This window comes from Penicillium crustosum, assembly GCF_028827405.1.
Source record: "Penicillium crustosum strain IBT 35664 chromosome Unknown utg000001l_segment0_segment0, whole genome shotgun sequence".
NCBI lineage: Eukaryota > Fungi > Ascomycota > Eurotiomycetes > Eurotiales > Aspergillaceae > Penicillium > Penicillium crustosum.
Window position 1 is genome coordinate 1,552,018 of NW_026623122.1, and position 14,089 is coordinate 1,566,106.

Sequence of the window (14,089 nt, forward strand, 5' to 3'; positions counted from 1 at the left end):
AAGTAGCCGACCGCTGCAGGCATGAACTCTTAATAACGGAATGTATATGCAAGCCAATGCGTTCATCAGTGGAACCACGCTGGTTATCACGTGCCATGGTCCTGGGTAATTGTGCGGGAACTATGTAAGGCGGTAGGATAGGCGGTAGATGGACTACGCGCCGCAGCACCATACATACCAAGAGTGTCTTAACATCACGCATACTATCCCCCAAAAACCTTCAATTCCGACTCCCCAGCCAATTATCCCCCGATGGTGTCAAATATGCTCCTGGATCATCTCATCCGATAGGAAGTTGTTGTTGGCAGACCGATGCAGCTATCATTCTCCACTTCAGAGCCTGTCCGAAAAAGTCGCGTCTAGGTGCATCTTGATGTTGAATCCGATAATACCTTGCCAGTCAATGCCAGAAACTACCTCTTATCGTTTGAGACGATGCAAGATCGACGTGATCTGAGACTTAATTATCCGCTATCTATTACGAGAGGTATGTATGTTTTTTCAACCTGGCTCTCTGGTCTCTGGTTACAATGCAGATTCAATGGAATATCATGTGCCAAGTCTTGATGACGATAACCCTCACAAGAGCTTCTCATGACATGTCGGTTGAATAAACCCGTCGGGCTGTGGACTTCATCCCCCTGATACGTCGGAGTGGAAGAAGACATCGGCACCACAGTGTGTGATTGAGCAATGAACAGAGATCTGAAGAGACTCGGACCTTTGATATTTCTTGCTGTGTGTTGTTTTGGCATTGCGTCAATATTTTAATGTGTTTAACTTTAACTAACATCGCTCAGCCTTGCTATACATACATATTCTAGATCTCCAAAATCTCACATCTCCTCCGGTTTTCTTCGCCTATCGCCCTGTTCCCTTCCCGGTACAATCTCCATCATGAGATCTTTCAGATCCTCCTCGTGTAATAGCCCAGTGATGAGAAAATACAGTCACATACTCCGAGGCCCTGTATATGTGCTTCGTCTGTACGCCTTTCAAGGAAACGACAAGCACGCCGGTGACGAGTGACAAAACATGGTAGTTTTCAATCTGAGGGCATATCTTATTATCAATCTATGGTTGGGGAGCCTTATTCTTCAAATCAATACATGGCGCTTGTTCTATTTAGTTGGGTTCCTGCTTTCTAGTGGCTCATGGCCTTGGTGCGATATACCAAATACAAATTGTTCCATTTCTTCAACATCTTGTTCTTGTATAAACTTCATGGGGACAAGCATGACTTGGCTGTTACACCTTGCGAAAGCTAATACAAGCCTGTAGCTGACTGCAACATCCTATAAACATCATCCTTAGGCCCCACAAACCCAGCGAGATTTTCCAGGTCACAGATTTATGTTCGGCTCAACTACATCTGTCGACGAGTCGCTCGGCGTGTCATTTTTCAGGTCCAACATCTCCCAGTCAATATTGGGTCCCATGAACTCGTCACCTATCAACCTCCAAAAAAACAAGAATAATAAGAAATAATGCCACTAAAACGGGGGCACTACACTTCATCGAGCCCAAGGTAACTGGAAGATCAGGCAGGAAACAGATCATAACACCTAGGACTGTAAGTAACAGCGGCACGAAAACATTCCAGACATATCCCCATCGACCAAGACCAAGCGGCCGCTTTGGCAGACACTGACCTCGCGTGACGAGGATAACCTGGGGAATAGCGTAACTCAAGTTCAATAACGTAATAGCAGAGGTAATGATGGAGTTGAAGGCGGTGGTGCCTGCGATATATGAGACCATAAATAGCAGCAAAAATAGTAGAGGCTATAGTTGTGCGAAGCGGGAATTCGAGCCGCTTGTCTATGTTGTCGAAGAAATCGGGAAATGGAGTACCTCTGTCTCTGGCGAAAGCCCATGAAAGACGCCCACAGTTGACCCACTGTGGAGGAAGACATGCTGCGCATATGACTGTCAGAGTACCCTAAGTGCCACTGTCACCCTTCTTGGCCCTGTTGCTTGGTATAATAGTTGCACGGCTGACATTCCAGCGTTTATTACTCGGTCCATGTCTTTCATGGCAACTATCAGGACTGCTAATAGCGGTACTGCTGTACAGAGGCCAATAGCTAAAGTCATGTTCCTGTTCTTGTTAGCGGGCCTAGTAACAAAAACGGGCATTAGAGGCGGAGCATGAAATTGGTCTTTGCTAACATTATCTGTGGGAGTCGACGACCCGGCGATTGCATTTCTTCCGCGACATGGATTGCTCCATCGCTGTCTATTATCCAAAATCGACAACTTTTACAATTAATAATAACTAATATACTTATAGATACTAAGAATATATAATATCATTATTCTCTACTATAATTTATCGTAATATAGCTCAATTTTATAATTTCCTAATACTAAGAAAGAAATAGATTATAAAGCTAATATTCAAACCAGAACACTAGTAAATAATCGTAATTTAAAGTAATAAGTTAGCACTTTTTTTTATATAAATAAGGGCCGATAAGGGCCGCCCTCGAGCGGCCCTTAGAGGGCGGATACTTGCCTGCCCTCTAAATGTTTTTAATGAGGTCTACGGAAGTCTAAGTATATGCCTGTATTCGGCTAATAGAATATCCTACCATTTCGCCGGATATCTAAATATGTAGGGCTTTTATAAAGTAGGTTATACTAGGAAAGGACGGTCGGATCGACGAACGGCCTATAGTTGGGACGATAAAGGGAGTTTTTAGGGTAGTTCGTCACTAGTATAAAGAGAGAAAGAAACTTCGACTTCCCACCGGCCACTAGGACTACAATTAAAGAGGTCTACGCCATGAGGAGATTTAGGAAGTATGGATAGGAAAGTACTAAATTTGGCAGCTTGGAGTAAAAGTAATCATTAAGAATGAGAGGGGAAAGGCTTTCGTTAGGCAAATAAAACTAGCTCTTATTCCTGCTTTCCGGGCAGTTCCCTACCACTATCAGAGCTGGGTATGTCCCCGTCTATATTAAGCGGTGGCAGGTGGTGTGTTATATCCCATAGAGAAGATAAGGCAGCCTGGTGAGCGAGCGAACATATATAAGCGTGCCACTTCGAGTATGCGCCTGAGGCAGACTGCCCATTGAGAGAGTTCACGTAAGAAGTGGAGTCGATATTCCCGTCCTCCTGTAGCCGCCTTCGGTGGGTGAACGTGTCAAATACCAGCACACTAAGACATTCGATGGGTGTTGGCTGCTGAATTTGCGAGCGATGGTAAGAGATCATCGGTTTAGACATGCGCTGATAGAAGAAAGGGGTCCAAATGCCGTCCACGAGACGCCTAGTAACATATGTAGCGTGCACTGCACTCTTTTCTCGCAGGATAGGTCTTGCCTTGTCAGCCCGATCACTGGATGACGAATCCACGTCCGGTAGAGATGCGGATCTTGAGTGTATTTGGCGCTGCGATTTGAAATCATATTGACTGAACATCTCAGCATCCATTGTATAGCGAATAATTTCCCGTAGAGTCTCCTCCGCGCCCTGAGCCAAAGGGTGTGAGCAACAGACAGTGTACCATCCCGTCAGACCTAGGGCTTCACGGAACGGCATCTGGTCACAGCTACCAAACAGCTGGTCGGCATACGGTTCGGTGATTTTTGTGAGCCAATTGCGAAAACTTGTCGTGCCAGACGGGTGTGTAAAAACCCGGGCTCGGTTGACATAGAGAGCTTCACCAACGGACAATTCACCAGCATCCGACAATGCCTTGGCCCAGCAGTCGGCCTGACAAACAGATGCTGGTTCCTGTTGTATTACCTCGCTAATGTCGTGTAGCTTGAACTGTGACAGACCAACACATTCGCAACATCCGATAATGGAGTCTGACCAACCTCTCCTCTCCTCACACTCCGAAGCCCTCAGCCACGCAAGGTACATCATTGAAATCCCCGCACACATACAAGCGGGACAATTGGATGCGGCTGCAATGTGTGCTAAGCATTGAGCGATTTGCATCAGGACATGTAGAGGCGTGCGTTGGGCAATGGTCGCCCTCTGGACCCCACATGGGCAGCCAGCTAGTATTCCCAAGCTGTCGAAAGTCTCGGGGATGGCATCGATGATGGGCTTCATCCTCAGTTTTAATGCGTGGTGTGGACGGAAGGATGATAGGCCCGATTCCCGGAAGCCGTCGAGGTCACCACACTCAAAAGGGTCATACCCGAGCATCCCAACATTTTGACGCGTGCTATGGTTGGCCATATCTCTCAATAGTGGTCTGGTGTGGCACAATGTAATGATGTCTATTGAGAAGTTAGTCTAGAGAGACTAATAGGAAAACAAATAACAAGCCGGGAGGTTATACTGGTTATTGTGTGGAGGTATAGCTTGTTTATCCTTTTGGTATCTTAGAATGTGGGCTGAAGTGCTAAATTTTGCAATATATATACCTACTATGTAGCTATGCGGGCTTTGGCATGTGGTAGTTTCGTTCACGTACTCTTTCACAATACATTGTGTTACCCTCTCTCTCCATAGCTTCGTATCCATTAATATTTTTATCATATAATTCTCCGAGTGGTCGTTTTACGTAAGAGAGGCCAATCATTATTACCCGTGCTATACCGGCTCTCTAATAAACCTCCATCGGTTGCCCAAATGCTATTGTCAGCGCTGCGGTCATTTCCGAATACAGCTATTGCAAGCTTTGGGCTGGCAGGAATTCATTAAAAGGGTATTGTAAAGGCCAGTAAGAAAAATGCCGCACATGGCCTTATGATATTCCTCGTATTATCATAGTCTAGGTGAAGTTATACAGTCCTCAGCTAGTAGGTGTAGCATTTGATAGATCTCGTATCCCAGGATTAAAGTTCCCGGAGACACAACTTATGTCACACAAGAGTTGTCATTAGAATATACTACCCCGTAGTCAACACTAGTGGAATTAAGGAAGAAAAATGGGGGGGCAAAGCCAATACGGCTTTGCCACGTTGCAACGCCGAGGACTGCAGCATGTAAGCTGGTAATAACGCGCGAGCAGGCCACCCGAAAGCACCATGCATAAGGTGGTTTTATATCTCAGCAACAACGCATTGATACTGCTTAAAGCTCATATAGAACGTTGATAACTAGATTACTAGCTATAATCAAACCTTTTTAGGGGATTTAAATAATAGTTAATTCACTCAAAAAATATGATCTATTTTTGATCTTTTTGTTTAAACAAACGGTATAACTCAATTAGTACTTATATATCTACAGTTTCCTGGCCTATAGGACCTCTTATTCTCTATAAAAGTTTGGTAATTAACTGATTTTCACCCCGAGGGGAAGGGTTGAAGTCGCTCCTACCTTCGGAGAGCGACCTGCTGAGAGGGGTGGAACGAGCTTTTAAGAGATGGGGATCGATGAATGAGGAATGTTAATTGGTCAAACTAGCTGACTAATTTTAGATATAACGAATTTTGTAAAGGGGGAATCGTGAATGAACGAACTTCGTAGTAAAAGGGGGAGATTCGATATTACTATGGTGCATTAATTCAATCACTGGTATCTGTTCTTTAAAACCAGGTATTCGTTATATACTGATTCGTTATAAGTAGGTTTTACTCTACCAATGAAATATGACTGAGTATAAGCACCTTACCATAAATGTCCTCCAGTGAGAATATGCCAAGCCGAACCTACGTTTGACATATTCATTGAATAAACTCAATTAGAACGATGCGGGGTGTTCAGAGCACTTTGGGTCGCTCTTGCATAATTATATATATAATATATACCCCTCTTTGGATAGCAGTTATCTACATCCTATCGCTGGTAGTTCATGCTGGGATTATATGGATTAGGGTAGGGTCAATCATAAAAGACATATCAAATATGACTCGAGATTGCGAGGCACTTAATTCAGTCGCTGTGTTAGGTGCACGGGGCTGAATCCATCGCAAAGGCCACAAATTCTTTAGAGAAGTATCAAGCCAGGGTTGGAAGTTCTAGATGAAAAATACCAATACTATAATCCAGCTAAGATATATGGGAATAGTTTTTGAAGGGAGGTTTAGCCCTAAATACGTAGCACTCGCGGTATCCAAAAACCATCCATAGCACATATCTTTCCCTAATGGTATTTTCCTGATCAGATAATTTCCTAAACAAATAATTGAAAAGAAATCAACGAGCTTCCGACTGTATTTGAACCTCGTATTCCAACGAAACCCTGCTCAATAAGCTGACTTGGTTTATAAAAATTAGTCTAGAATCGTCGTAGGGAGGGGGGCCGGACATACCTTTACTGTGCTGGCCGACCATATCCCCGACGAATGCGCCTCCTGCCCATCATTTCGTCACCAAGTATATTTTCTATCGGATTATTATCCAGATGCATGGTAGCCAAGCAGTCTATCAAAATAACCAGCAATAGGGCGATAGTGCAGAGAAATGGTTCTCCTATTAAGATGCATGGACAAGAGCAAAGGAGGTAAGTAAGTAGTGAAGATATATCCATAAGTAGGGCCGAAGAGTAAAGATAAATATGTTTAGTTCCCAAGAATATTTATGAGCTAAATATATAACAATTTGAATAAGTCTATGACAATTCTAGGCCTTAGGTCTGTGATCATAGATATGGAAGCACTCGATGAATCGGTCATGTGGGCCTACACGTCCTAAAATGTCCCCCGTAGGAATCAATTGAGAGGGTGTAGTAAAGGCCAATAGGAAAAATACCTCAGAAATCAAATCGTAAGCTGTTTATCACTGTATCATATTCCGTGGTATTTTAGGAAATTGGCGCGGTTATTGAACCCTTAGATCTCTTGATGGATAGTGGATTGATAATCAACCTGGACGCTGGATGCTGTATATAAACCTTGAGAATTCCTGCCTAAAGAAATTAGAACCCAACTCTTGGTCATAATTTATTTACTCACCAGAAGAGACCTCAGCTAAACAAACATGGAATCCGCCGCCAAGATCAATGTGATTGAAACCCACCGCACGGACAAGTACCAGGATAAAGTTGTTGACACATATGACGATCCTCCAGAAATGTGGCAAAAGGCTCTCGGCGACAATCTGAGCTTCCAATTTGGCCTCTTTGATCAGACAGAGATTTCCGAAGGTGCTAGACCGGGACCTGTTGGCCCTGCTGAGTTTCGAGCGTTTGATCGCCAGCTCGAGCTCGCTGGGCTTCTCGGGCCAAACAGGCCACAACTCCGCCGAATATTAGATATTGGTTGTGGCTGGGGCTTCATCACCAAGCACATAGCCGCACTTTTCACCGAATGTCAGTGCATCGACGCCATCAATATCAGCCAACGTCAGCTTGACTTCTGCGCCAATAACTTACCTATGGATCTTAGAAAGCGGGTCAATCTATACTTCTGCAATGGGCAGGATGTTGATCTTCTTCCCAATCCGGAAGTGCCGTATGATTTGGTCGTTGTACGTGGGGTTTACACTCACTTTCTCTTCAATGTCTTCGAAGCTTCGATAGCTCAGGTAGCACAGCGTTTGAGCCCTCAGGGTACCCTGCTCATTTCCGACACGCTATACAGGGTCACCGACCTCGAAACATACAAGTCCCCTATACCAGACACGGTGGATCGTCTGGCGTGCGCCAATCGAAAGACCCCAGATTACTTCATCAGCGTTTTGAAGAAGAACGGGCTACATTTACACGATATGCGCATAATGCCATCAAATGCCGAGGTCATCCACTGGTTCGACAAGGTGCGACTCAACATTGAACAAAATTTCCCGGATGGGGCTAGCGGTCCAATCCAGGAGTTGCACGATATGGCCGTTAGCTTTAACCAGAGCTTGGCTAAAGAACAAGCCTCAGTGTACAGCATCATTGCGCGATACGTTGTGGACTGATCAAACAGCCATGCAGGCTATAGCCAGAACATAATAACAGGTGATGGAAATAGGGTTGGGAGTGGCTGTCAAGAGATGATGTCGAGCTCCGCGTTACTAGCCTCGGTTAGGTTGATTTAACATCAACGGATGCCTGGTTTTTTTTTGTTGCTTTCTAAGGCATCAACTACCTTAGTAATCACATATTCTTGTCTATTTTCATGTTTTCGGTGGGGAAATCATATGGTTCCTTTATAACTTTAATGATATAGTCGTTCTTCGTAGATTCTGCTTTATCTCTCGCTCCGGTAATTTTTTATAGGCAGATTGAAAGAGAATTAGTATAATTCTTATTTTGTAAGCTTATATTACTAAATTCTATCAATCATATCACTAAAAGACTTGTATTATTATTCTCGGGAGCTGAGCTGCTGGTGGAGATAAGATAAGACATAGTCACGTGATTGTGGGTTCTCACCGGTCAGCTCAGCTCGGGGGGACAGGGGTCAGATGAATTGCGTCCTGGCACCGGAATGGAAGAATATTTAATCCCGTAGGCTTAAAACCAATATCTCGTTCCTGATGAAGCATCCATCAAGCTCTCAGCTTGCATTTTTACCCTTTGATGAAAGGGTCTGACTGAATGCTTTATCCTAAATGAATATGATGCTGAGTTCATTGGAAAAACATCCAACAGCAATATTTGTCATTCCATGGGGCTGCTAACACATGCACCTACAATACCTGCTAATACGGAGTGTTATCGCATACCCTCCAGCAAGTGTCCGATGATAGGCCGTGCATTGTTGAGCAAGATCTCACCATTCAGAGCCTACCATTTTTATCACCGTGGTCAAACGGTACATAAATATCAGATACAGTTGCTTGTTCTCTGTTGAAGAGAGCCATTCACGATGTGACGCGCTGGTGCCTGTCCACTTGTATATTCAAGGAAAACATTGAATAACATGCCTACTGACAATACACATACCTTCCCTTTGTGCACTGTGTTTGCAGTCCCAGTCCCCAAAATATAACTACTTGTCCTCCCTCACCCCACCTTCTCTCTTTCCTCTCTCGTTACCACCATCCAACTCTAAGGGCAAGCGGATACCTATCCATAAGGTGACATCTCAAAGGTGTACACCTGGACCGACAATAACCATCTGACTATCAATGACATTCTGGGGTTTGCTGGTTTGTCTTGTGAATAAAAAAAACTTGCACCAAAAACCCTAGCTTTCAAGCCTTGCTCTCGGTGTTATCTATGGGCTCGTGGGCTATGTGGGTGTGCTTCTTTTCTACAAAATGCTCTAGGTTCTCCTAGTTCGTCAACTAAATATCGGAGTTATCTTCGTTAATTATCCTGGCTTTTGCTCTCAGGGTTGATTTTACACATGCTCTCTGCTGTTGTCTTGGGCGTGTTTCACTCTAGGGCCGTGGGCTTTGTGGGTTGTGTTATGCTATCTATTCTTTTCTTCTTCTCGCCCTGTGATGAGTTCGTCCTAGAGACGAATATAAGCCAATTCTGCAGGCATCTGCTTGACGACGGCTCCATTCATGGCACTTCGTGTCTGTGGACCGTGTATACAGCTGGAAGCCAGTTATGAAACCTGAGAGCAAACTGAGGGCGAGTTTCCTTTTATTTTTGTGGATATGATCATGTACATACGGTATGTTGGTGGAATCAATTAGAAATCCGCTAGCATCTATGTTCCTTTTTTTCGTACTATAGCTACTTGTAGACCGGCTGGGGGTATACATCGATCCCTCAGAACTGCAAATAAAAACAGAGAAGAGGTATGTCATTTCGTAAATGTAAAAAACGCCTGCTTAATGCCAAAAGTCGCACGCTTAACGACAAATGTACACATTTTATATTATTTTTCATCGCCTCGGACGTGACACGCCTCGCGACTAGCGCAGGAACTTGCCCAATGCGCCACCGATGTTCTTGAGATCTAACAAGAAAGTGTCATGACCGAACAGCGACAGGTCGTCACCAAGCTCGATATGTTCAACCTTCTTGTTGCCTCCAGCACGGAGTGTCTCAGCGATTTCCCGCTGTTGCCACGCCGGGAACAGGATGTCACTTGCAACACCCATGACAAGCACAGGGTGATCCTTGAGAGGCGCAAGGCCGGCAACAAGATCCTGGGGAGGACCTTCCACTTGGTCGACAGAGACGGACTTGTCCAGCGGGGTCGCATTGGAGGTTGATCCAGGCTGCTCCTCATAGGGCTTGTCTGGAAGGGTAAGACTGCAAGCGGGGTCCGAGGCATTTGGTGCGTCACCGCCGTGCGCAATGCGATGCTCAGACTCTGCGCGGCGTTTCATAGTCGCAGTCTGATGAGCATGGCCGAGATCGAACAAGTCCATGGCCTTGGAGACATAAAGAAGACTGTTGGGGTCGTACTCGAGACAGAACTTCTCACCGGCATGGTCGAGGTATGTCTCGATAAGGAAGTCGGGACACAGAGCGGGCTGTTTGCTAGGGTCTGCACGCCGGCGACCAAATCGCATCTCCCACTCTGGTCCGCTGCGGTACGTCACAGTTGCAATCTCGCGAGCTAGCTTCATACCAGAGTGTGGTGGGATTCCATCGTAGTAGAATCCACGGGCCCAGTTGGGATCCATCATCAGCACCTGGCGCTGTGTGTGTCGCATCGCTATACTGTAAGGGTGGCTGCGGGCGCAACCGCTAATGCTCACGATCTTGTTGACCCGCTCTGGGAAGAGGACGCCTGCGGCGAGACTCTGCATACCGCCCATGCTGGATCCAACCGAGGCAGCTAGCTTCTTGATTCCTAGGCCGTCAAGGAGCCGGAACTGAGCACGTACCATGTCGTCCAAAGTCAGAATTGGGAAGCGGGTTGCGTATCGCTTTCCGTCGGACGGGTCGAGGGAAGACGGGCCTGTGCTGCCGTAACATCCCCCGATGACATTCGTGCAAATGATGTGATATTTATCGGTGTCCAGTGGCAACCCGGGGCCAATGAACTTTTCCCACCAGCCGGGCTTTGGGTTGGACGCTGTGCTGTGGGCGTGGCTTGAGGCGGACAAGCCGGTGTGCAGGAGGATGGCATTGCTCTTGTCGGCGTTCAATTGCCCCCAACTCTCGTAGGCAACGTCGAATTCAGTTAACACACCACCCCAGTCGAGCAGAAGTGGTTGTTCACAGTGGTATGATTCGTGTCGACCGGTAGTGTATGAAGGTTCGGGGCCGGACTGCAGCGACCGAGCAGAGAGCTGCGCTGACTTTGCTTCTTGGGCGTCGAGACAGGGGAATGACATAGCTGGATTGGAGGAGTCTCTCTCAGTTGACCCCGCGGTGGCCGATGCTGACTTCCGCGGCGGCACGGTATGCAATGGGCGTGCGGTCTTCCATTGCGCCGATAAAGTCCGATGCGGTCCTGCGGACTTCACAGGGGAGTTACCCTGTCGCCATGGCTGGGTTCGAATTCCGCGTGAAGCAGCTCGAGCGGCGCCTCGAAAAGATTGCATTATAAAAGCCCAAGATCTGTGTGAGTCAAGAAAGAGAGCTTCCCAGGTTGAAGGCTATCGGGGGGAGAAATATGTGGACACCTCAGGCACTCAGCAGTCGCGTCATCACCGACATCGGTGATTGGCGGAGACCTGGGCGTTGAAGTATACAATGTACAACATACGGCAGATATTATATGCAACTCTTGTCAGACAAATTAAGGATAAATTTACATATATTTGTGCAATTAGAATAACAACAACACGGGTTAATACGTACTATAGTCTTTTGTGGCCTATGGTCAGTTTATGCTGCTAAAGAGAACCGCAAAAACCAAGTGAAATAAGTGTCCGAGGGCTTATAAAACAAAAAGAATATGTAGGAAGCATACCAACTTTGCTTTTTGATGCATAAAAAAAAAGATGCTCATACATGACCCCAAGCTGATTCTCATACAAACCGTTGTGCAACTATCAAATCACGACTCCCAAAATGGGAATATCCAAAACGCCTAACGCTAGATGCAATAAAAGTCCGAAACACGAAAATTAAGTCATAGCAAACCTTGGTTGCTAAAACTTATCGCAATGCGCCTGTTGGCTCACAAGTTCCCTGTGGATTTCGTAGAATTTGACCCTTGGTCAACCACGAGCTTCGACATAACAATAGTGTTGTTATTGGATCGAATATCAATAGCAGCAGACCACATACACCGGAATTGACCGCAATTAGCATGGAAAACAATCTTGCTCCCATCAGTCGAGACCGTCGCACCACCTGGCGCCTCGAGACCCCAATCACCAGTCTGTAGCAAAGGCCGATTAGCCCTCGCATACGGACCCTTGATGGATTTTGAGTGTGCATATTTCACATTATAGCCCAGTGAAACATAGCAATGCGAAGAGAAGAACAAATAGTAGGTGCCATCCTCGGTGAGCAAGATATCGGGGGCCTCAACAAGGGGACCATCAGTATCGTCAATGTCGAGGATTTTCACTGGCTCTCCGACGGGTGTGATGCCATCCCTTTTCAACTCCTGCAGAAGAATTGGAACAGATACAAGTGGCTTCTTACTATTGTTGCAGTTGCCGCCGTGTCCAACACTGTTTCCGTCCCCCTTGTAGACCACGTACAGCGTGCCATCGGTGTCTCTGAACGGCGATGGGTCGATGGCACCACCGTGCTTGTGGGGACAGGCGAGTGGCTTGTCTTCGGGGATATAAGGACCTAGTGGGCTTGTGCCGTTTGATACGGCAACCCCCACACAATGGTGACTGCCATAATCTTTGGCCTCTCCTGAGTAATACATTACAAATTTGCCATCGTCCTAGAAATGTATATGTGAATAAAAAGAACGGAATACGGAATGGGACGATGCTCACGAGTATACTTACCCGCTGGATCACATCTGGGGCCCAATGATTGACCTTCTTCTCCCAAGAGCCAAGAGTAGGCATCGCATCATAATCCTCGCGAAGAGCCCAGTTGAGAAAATCGGTCGATATAGCAACAGGCACATGGATACTGCCGGGGTTCCTTTTCTTGGGGTTGGTTCCGTAGGCATACCATGTGCCATTGTGCTGAATGAGTCCCGGGTCCGGGAAATTGTGGAGGGCGAAAGTAGGCCGGTTCTCCTCAAGTTGGTAGCTGTGGTCTTCATTTGGCTGAGGTCGTTTCCAATAGTCATCAGTGTCTTTCGCAAAGCCATAGATCTTTGTGAAATAGATGGGGAGGGCAATGACGAGTGCTGTCAAGGCCAGTCCGAGGAACCCCAGAGCACAGAGTATCCCAATCTGACGTCGTCCCCATGGTCGGGTAAAGAAGCGTTTCTTTTCTGCTCCGGTTCCCGCTTTCGCTTCCAAGGAAGATTGAATCTTGCTCCCATCTGAGATTTCATTGACTGCGATGGTCTGGACGACAGAGTGAGCCACATATTTCTCAGGCACAATAGAAATGACAGTCGCCATTTTGTTTTCTTTGTGATGCCGAGGAAATAAAAACGGGTTGGGGCTGTGATTTCTTATGGAAAAAAGACACTGTTGACTTGAATCAATTGCTTAATTGTGTGTGGTTGAGGCTCTGGGTAAGCGCAGGAAGGTCGGGTTATTCCATGGTGAATGACTTTCCACAATGAGTTTTGAGAATTGGAGGATTGACTACGGAGGTTAACGAGAGACAATGAAAGAAAAAGAGAGATAAAAGGCGAGTCTACCGGGCTTTATTATACGGTATATATCTGAGAGGTGATAAATGGCTCAAATGATGTGAAACGGGGATAATAAGCCGAGACAGAACTGATTGGCTACAATTCAAGTAATAATCGGGTTCGAACCCTTAAAACAGAGTACTCACACTAAGACATATACCATAAACCCTATTATTGTACTTGCAACGCCTATCTCGGAGGATTTGACTTTTTTTCTCCAAGCACGTCATCCATAGTATTTGATGTCGATAGATCCTACCCTCATTAATCTACTTTGAGACGGCTCTGCAGAAACAAAAGGGAAAATATATATCTACCTACATAGGTAACACCCAAGCTTTTGCGGGTGTCAATAAGCACGGGTCAGTCCAATGAGAGTGATCCCGCAGAACCAATCAGTCGATGATCACTTTCTATTTGTAGATTAGACCTAACAGGGTGGGGGCATCCTTGATTCGCTCAAATCTACATCTGACCTAGACGGACTCTGTCTAGGCAACACAGTTGTTTCCTTCCAAGGTTTCTGTTTACCCACTAGAGGCGCGAAAGAAAGGGTTCAGCATGGGGCTTTTTTTTTCATGAGAGTGAGAATGAAATATCAAGTCCC

The 14,089-nt window shown here is 46.0% G+C and overlaps 5 protein-coding genes across 5 annotated transcripts; 1 reads left to right on the forward strand and 4 right to left on the reverse strand.

Moving 5' to 3' along the window:
- Positions 1 to 1,343: 1,343 nt before the first annotated feature.
- Positions 1,344 to 2,239, reverse strand: N7487_000595 (uncharacterized protein; the record flags this gene model as incomplete). Its single annotated transcript, XM_056868343.1, is given in 5 exon segments — positions 1,344 to 1,450; positions 1,509 to 1,742; positions 1,759 to 1,900; positions 1,942 to 2,101; positions 2,173 to 2,239. 5 exon segments carry the CDS (start codon positions 2,205 to 2,207, stop codon positions 1,344 to 1,346), a joined length of 678 nt encoding a protein of 225 aa, XP_056733127.1. The 5' UTR covers positions 2,208 to 2,239.
- A 663-nt stretch (positions 2,240 to 2,902) lies between these two features.
- Positions 2,903 to 4,198, reverse strand: N7487_000596 (uncharacterized protein; the record flags this gene model as incomplete). Its single annotated transcript, XM_056868344.1, has 1 exon — positions 2,903 to 4,198. One exon carries the CDS (start codon positions 4,196 to 4,198, stop codon positions 2,903 to 2,905), a length of 1,296 nt encoding a protein of 431 aa, XP_056733128.1.
- A 2,691-nt stretch (positions 4,199 to 6,889) lies between these two features.
- N7487_000597 (SAM-dependent methyltransferase) lies at positions 6,890 to 7,813 on the forward strand (the record flags this gene model as incomplete). The annotated part of the gene is made up of 1 exon (XM_056868345.1): positions 6,890 to 7,813. One exon carries the CDS (start codon positions 6,890 to 6,892, stop codon positions 7,811 to 7,813), a length of 924 nt encoding a protein of 307 aa, XP_056733129.1.
- Positions 7,814 to 9,709: 1,896 nt separating this feature from the next.
- Positions 9,710 to 11,296, reverse strand: N7487_000598 (homoserine O-acetyltransferase family protein; the record flags this gene model as incomplete). Its single annotated transcript, XM_056868346.1, has 1 exon — positions 9,710 to 11,296. The coding sequence occupies one exon, from the start codon at positions 11,294 to 11,296 to the stop codon at positions 9,710 to 9,712; it is 1,587 nt and encodes a 528-aa protein (XP_056733130.1).
- Positions 11,297 to 11,877: 581 nt separating this feature from the next.
- On the reverse strand, positions 11,878 to 13,243 carry N7487_000599 (glycoside hydrolase family 43 protein; the record flags this gene model as incomplete). The annotated part of the gene is made up of 2 exons (XM_056868347.1): positions 11,878 to 12,603; positions 12,671 to 13,243. The coding sequence occupies 2 exons, from the start codon at positions 13,241 to 13,243 to the stop codon at positions 11,878 to 11,880; spliced, it is 1,299 nt and encodes a 432-aa protein (XP_056733131.1).
- Between the last annotated feature and the right edge of the window lie 846 nt (positions 13,244 to 14,089).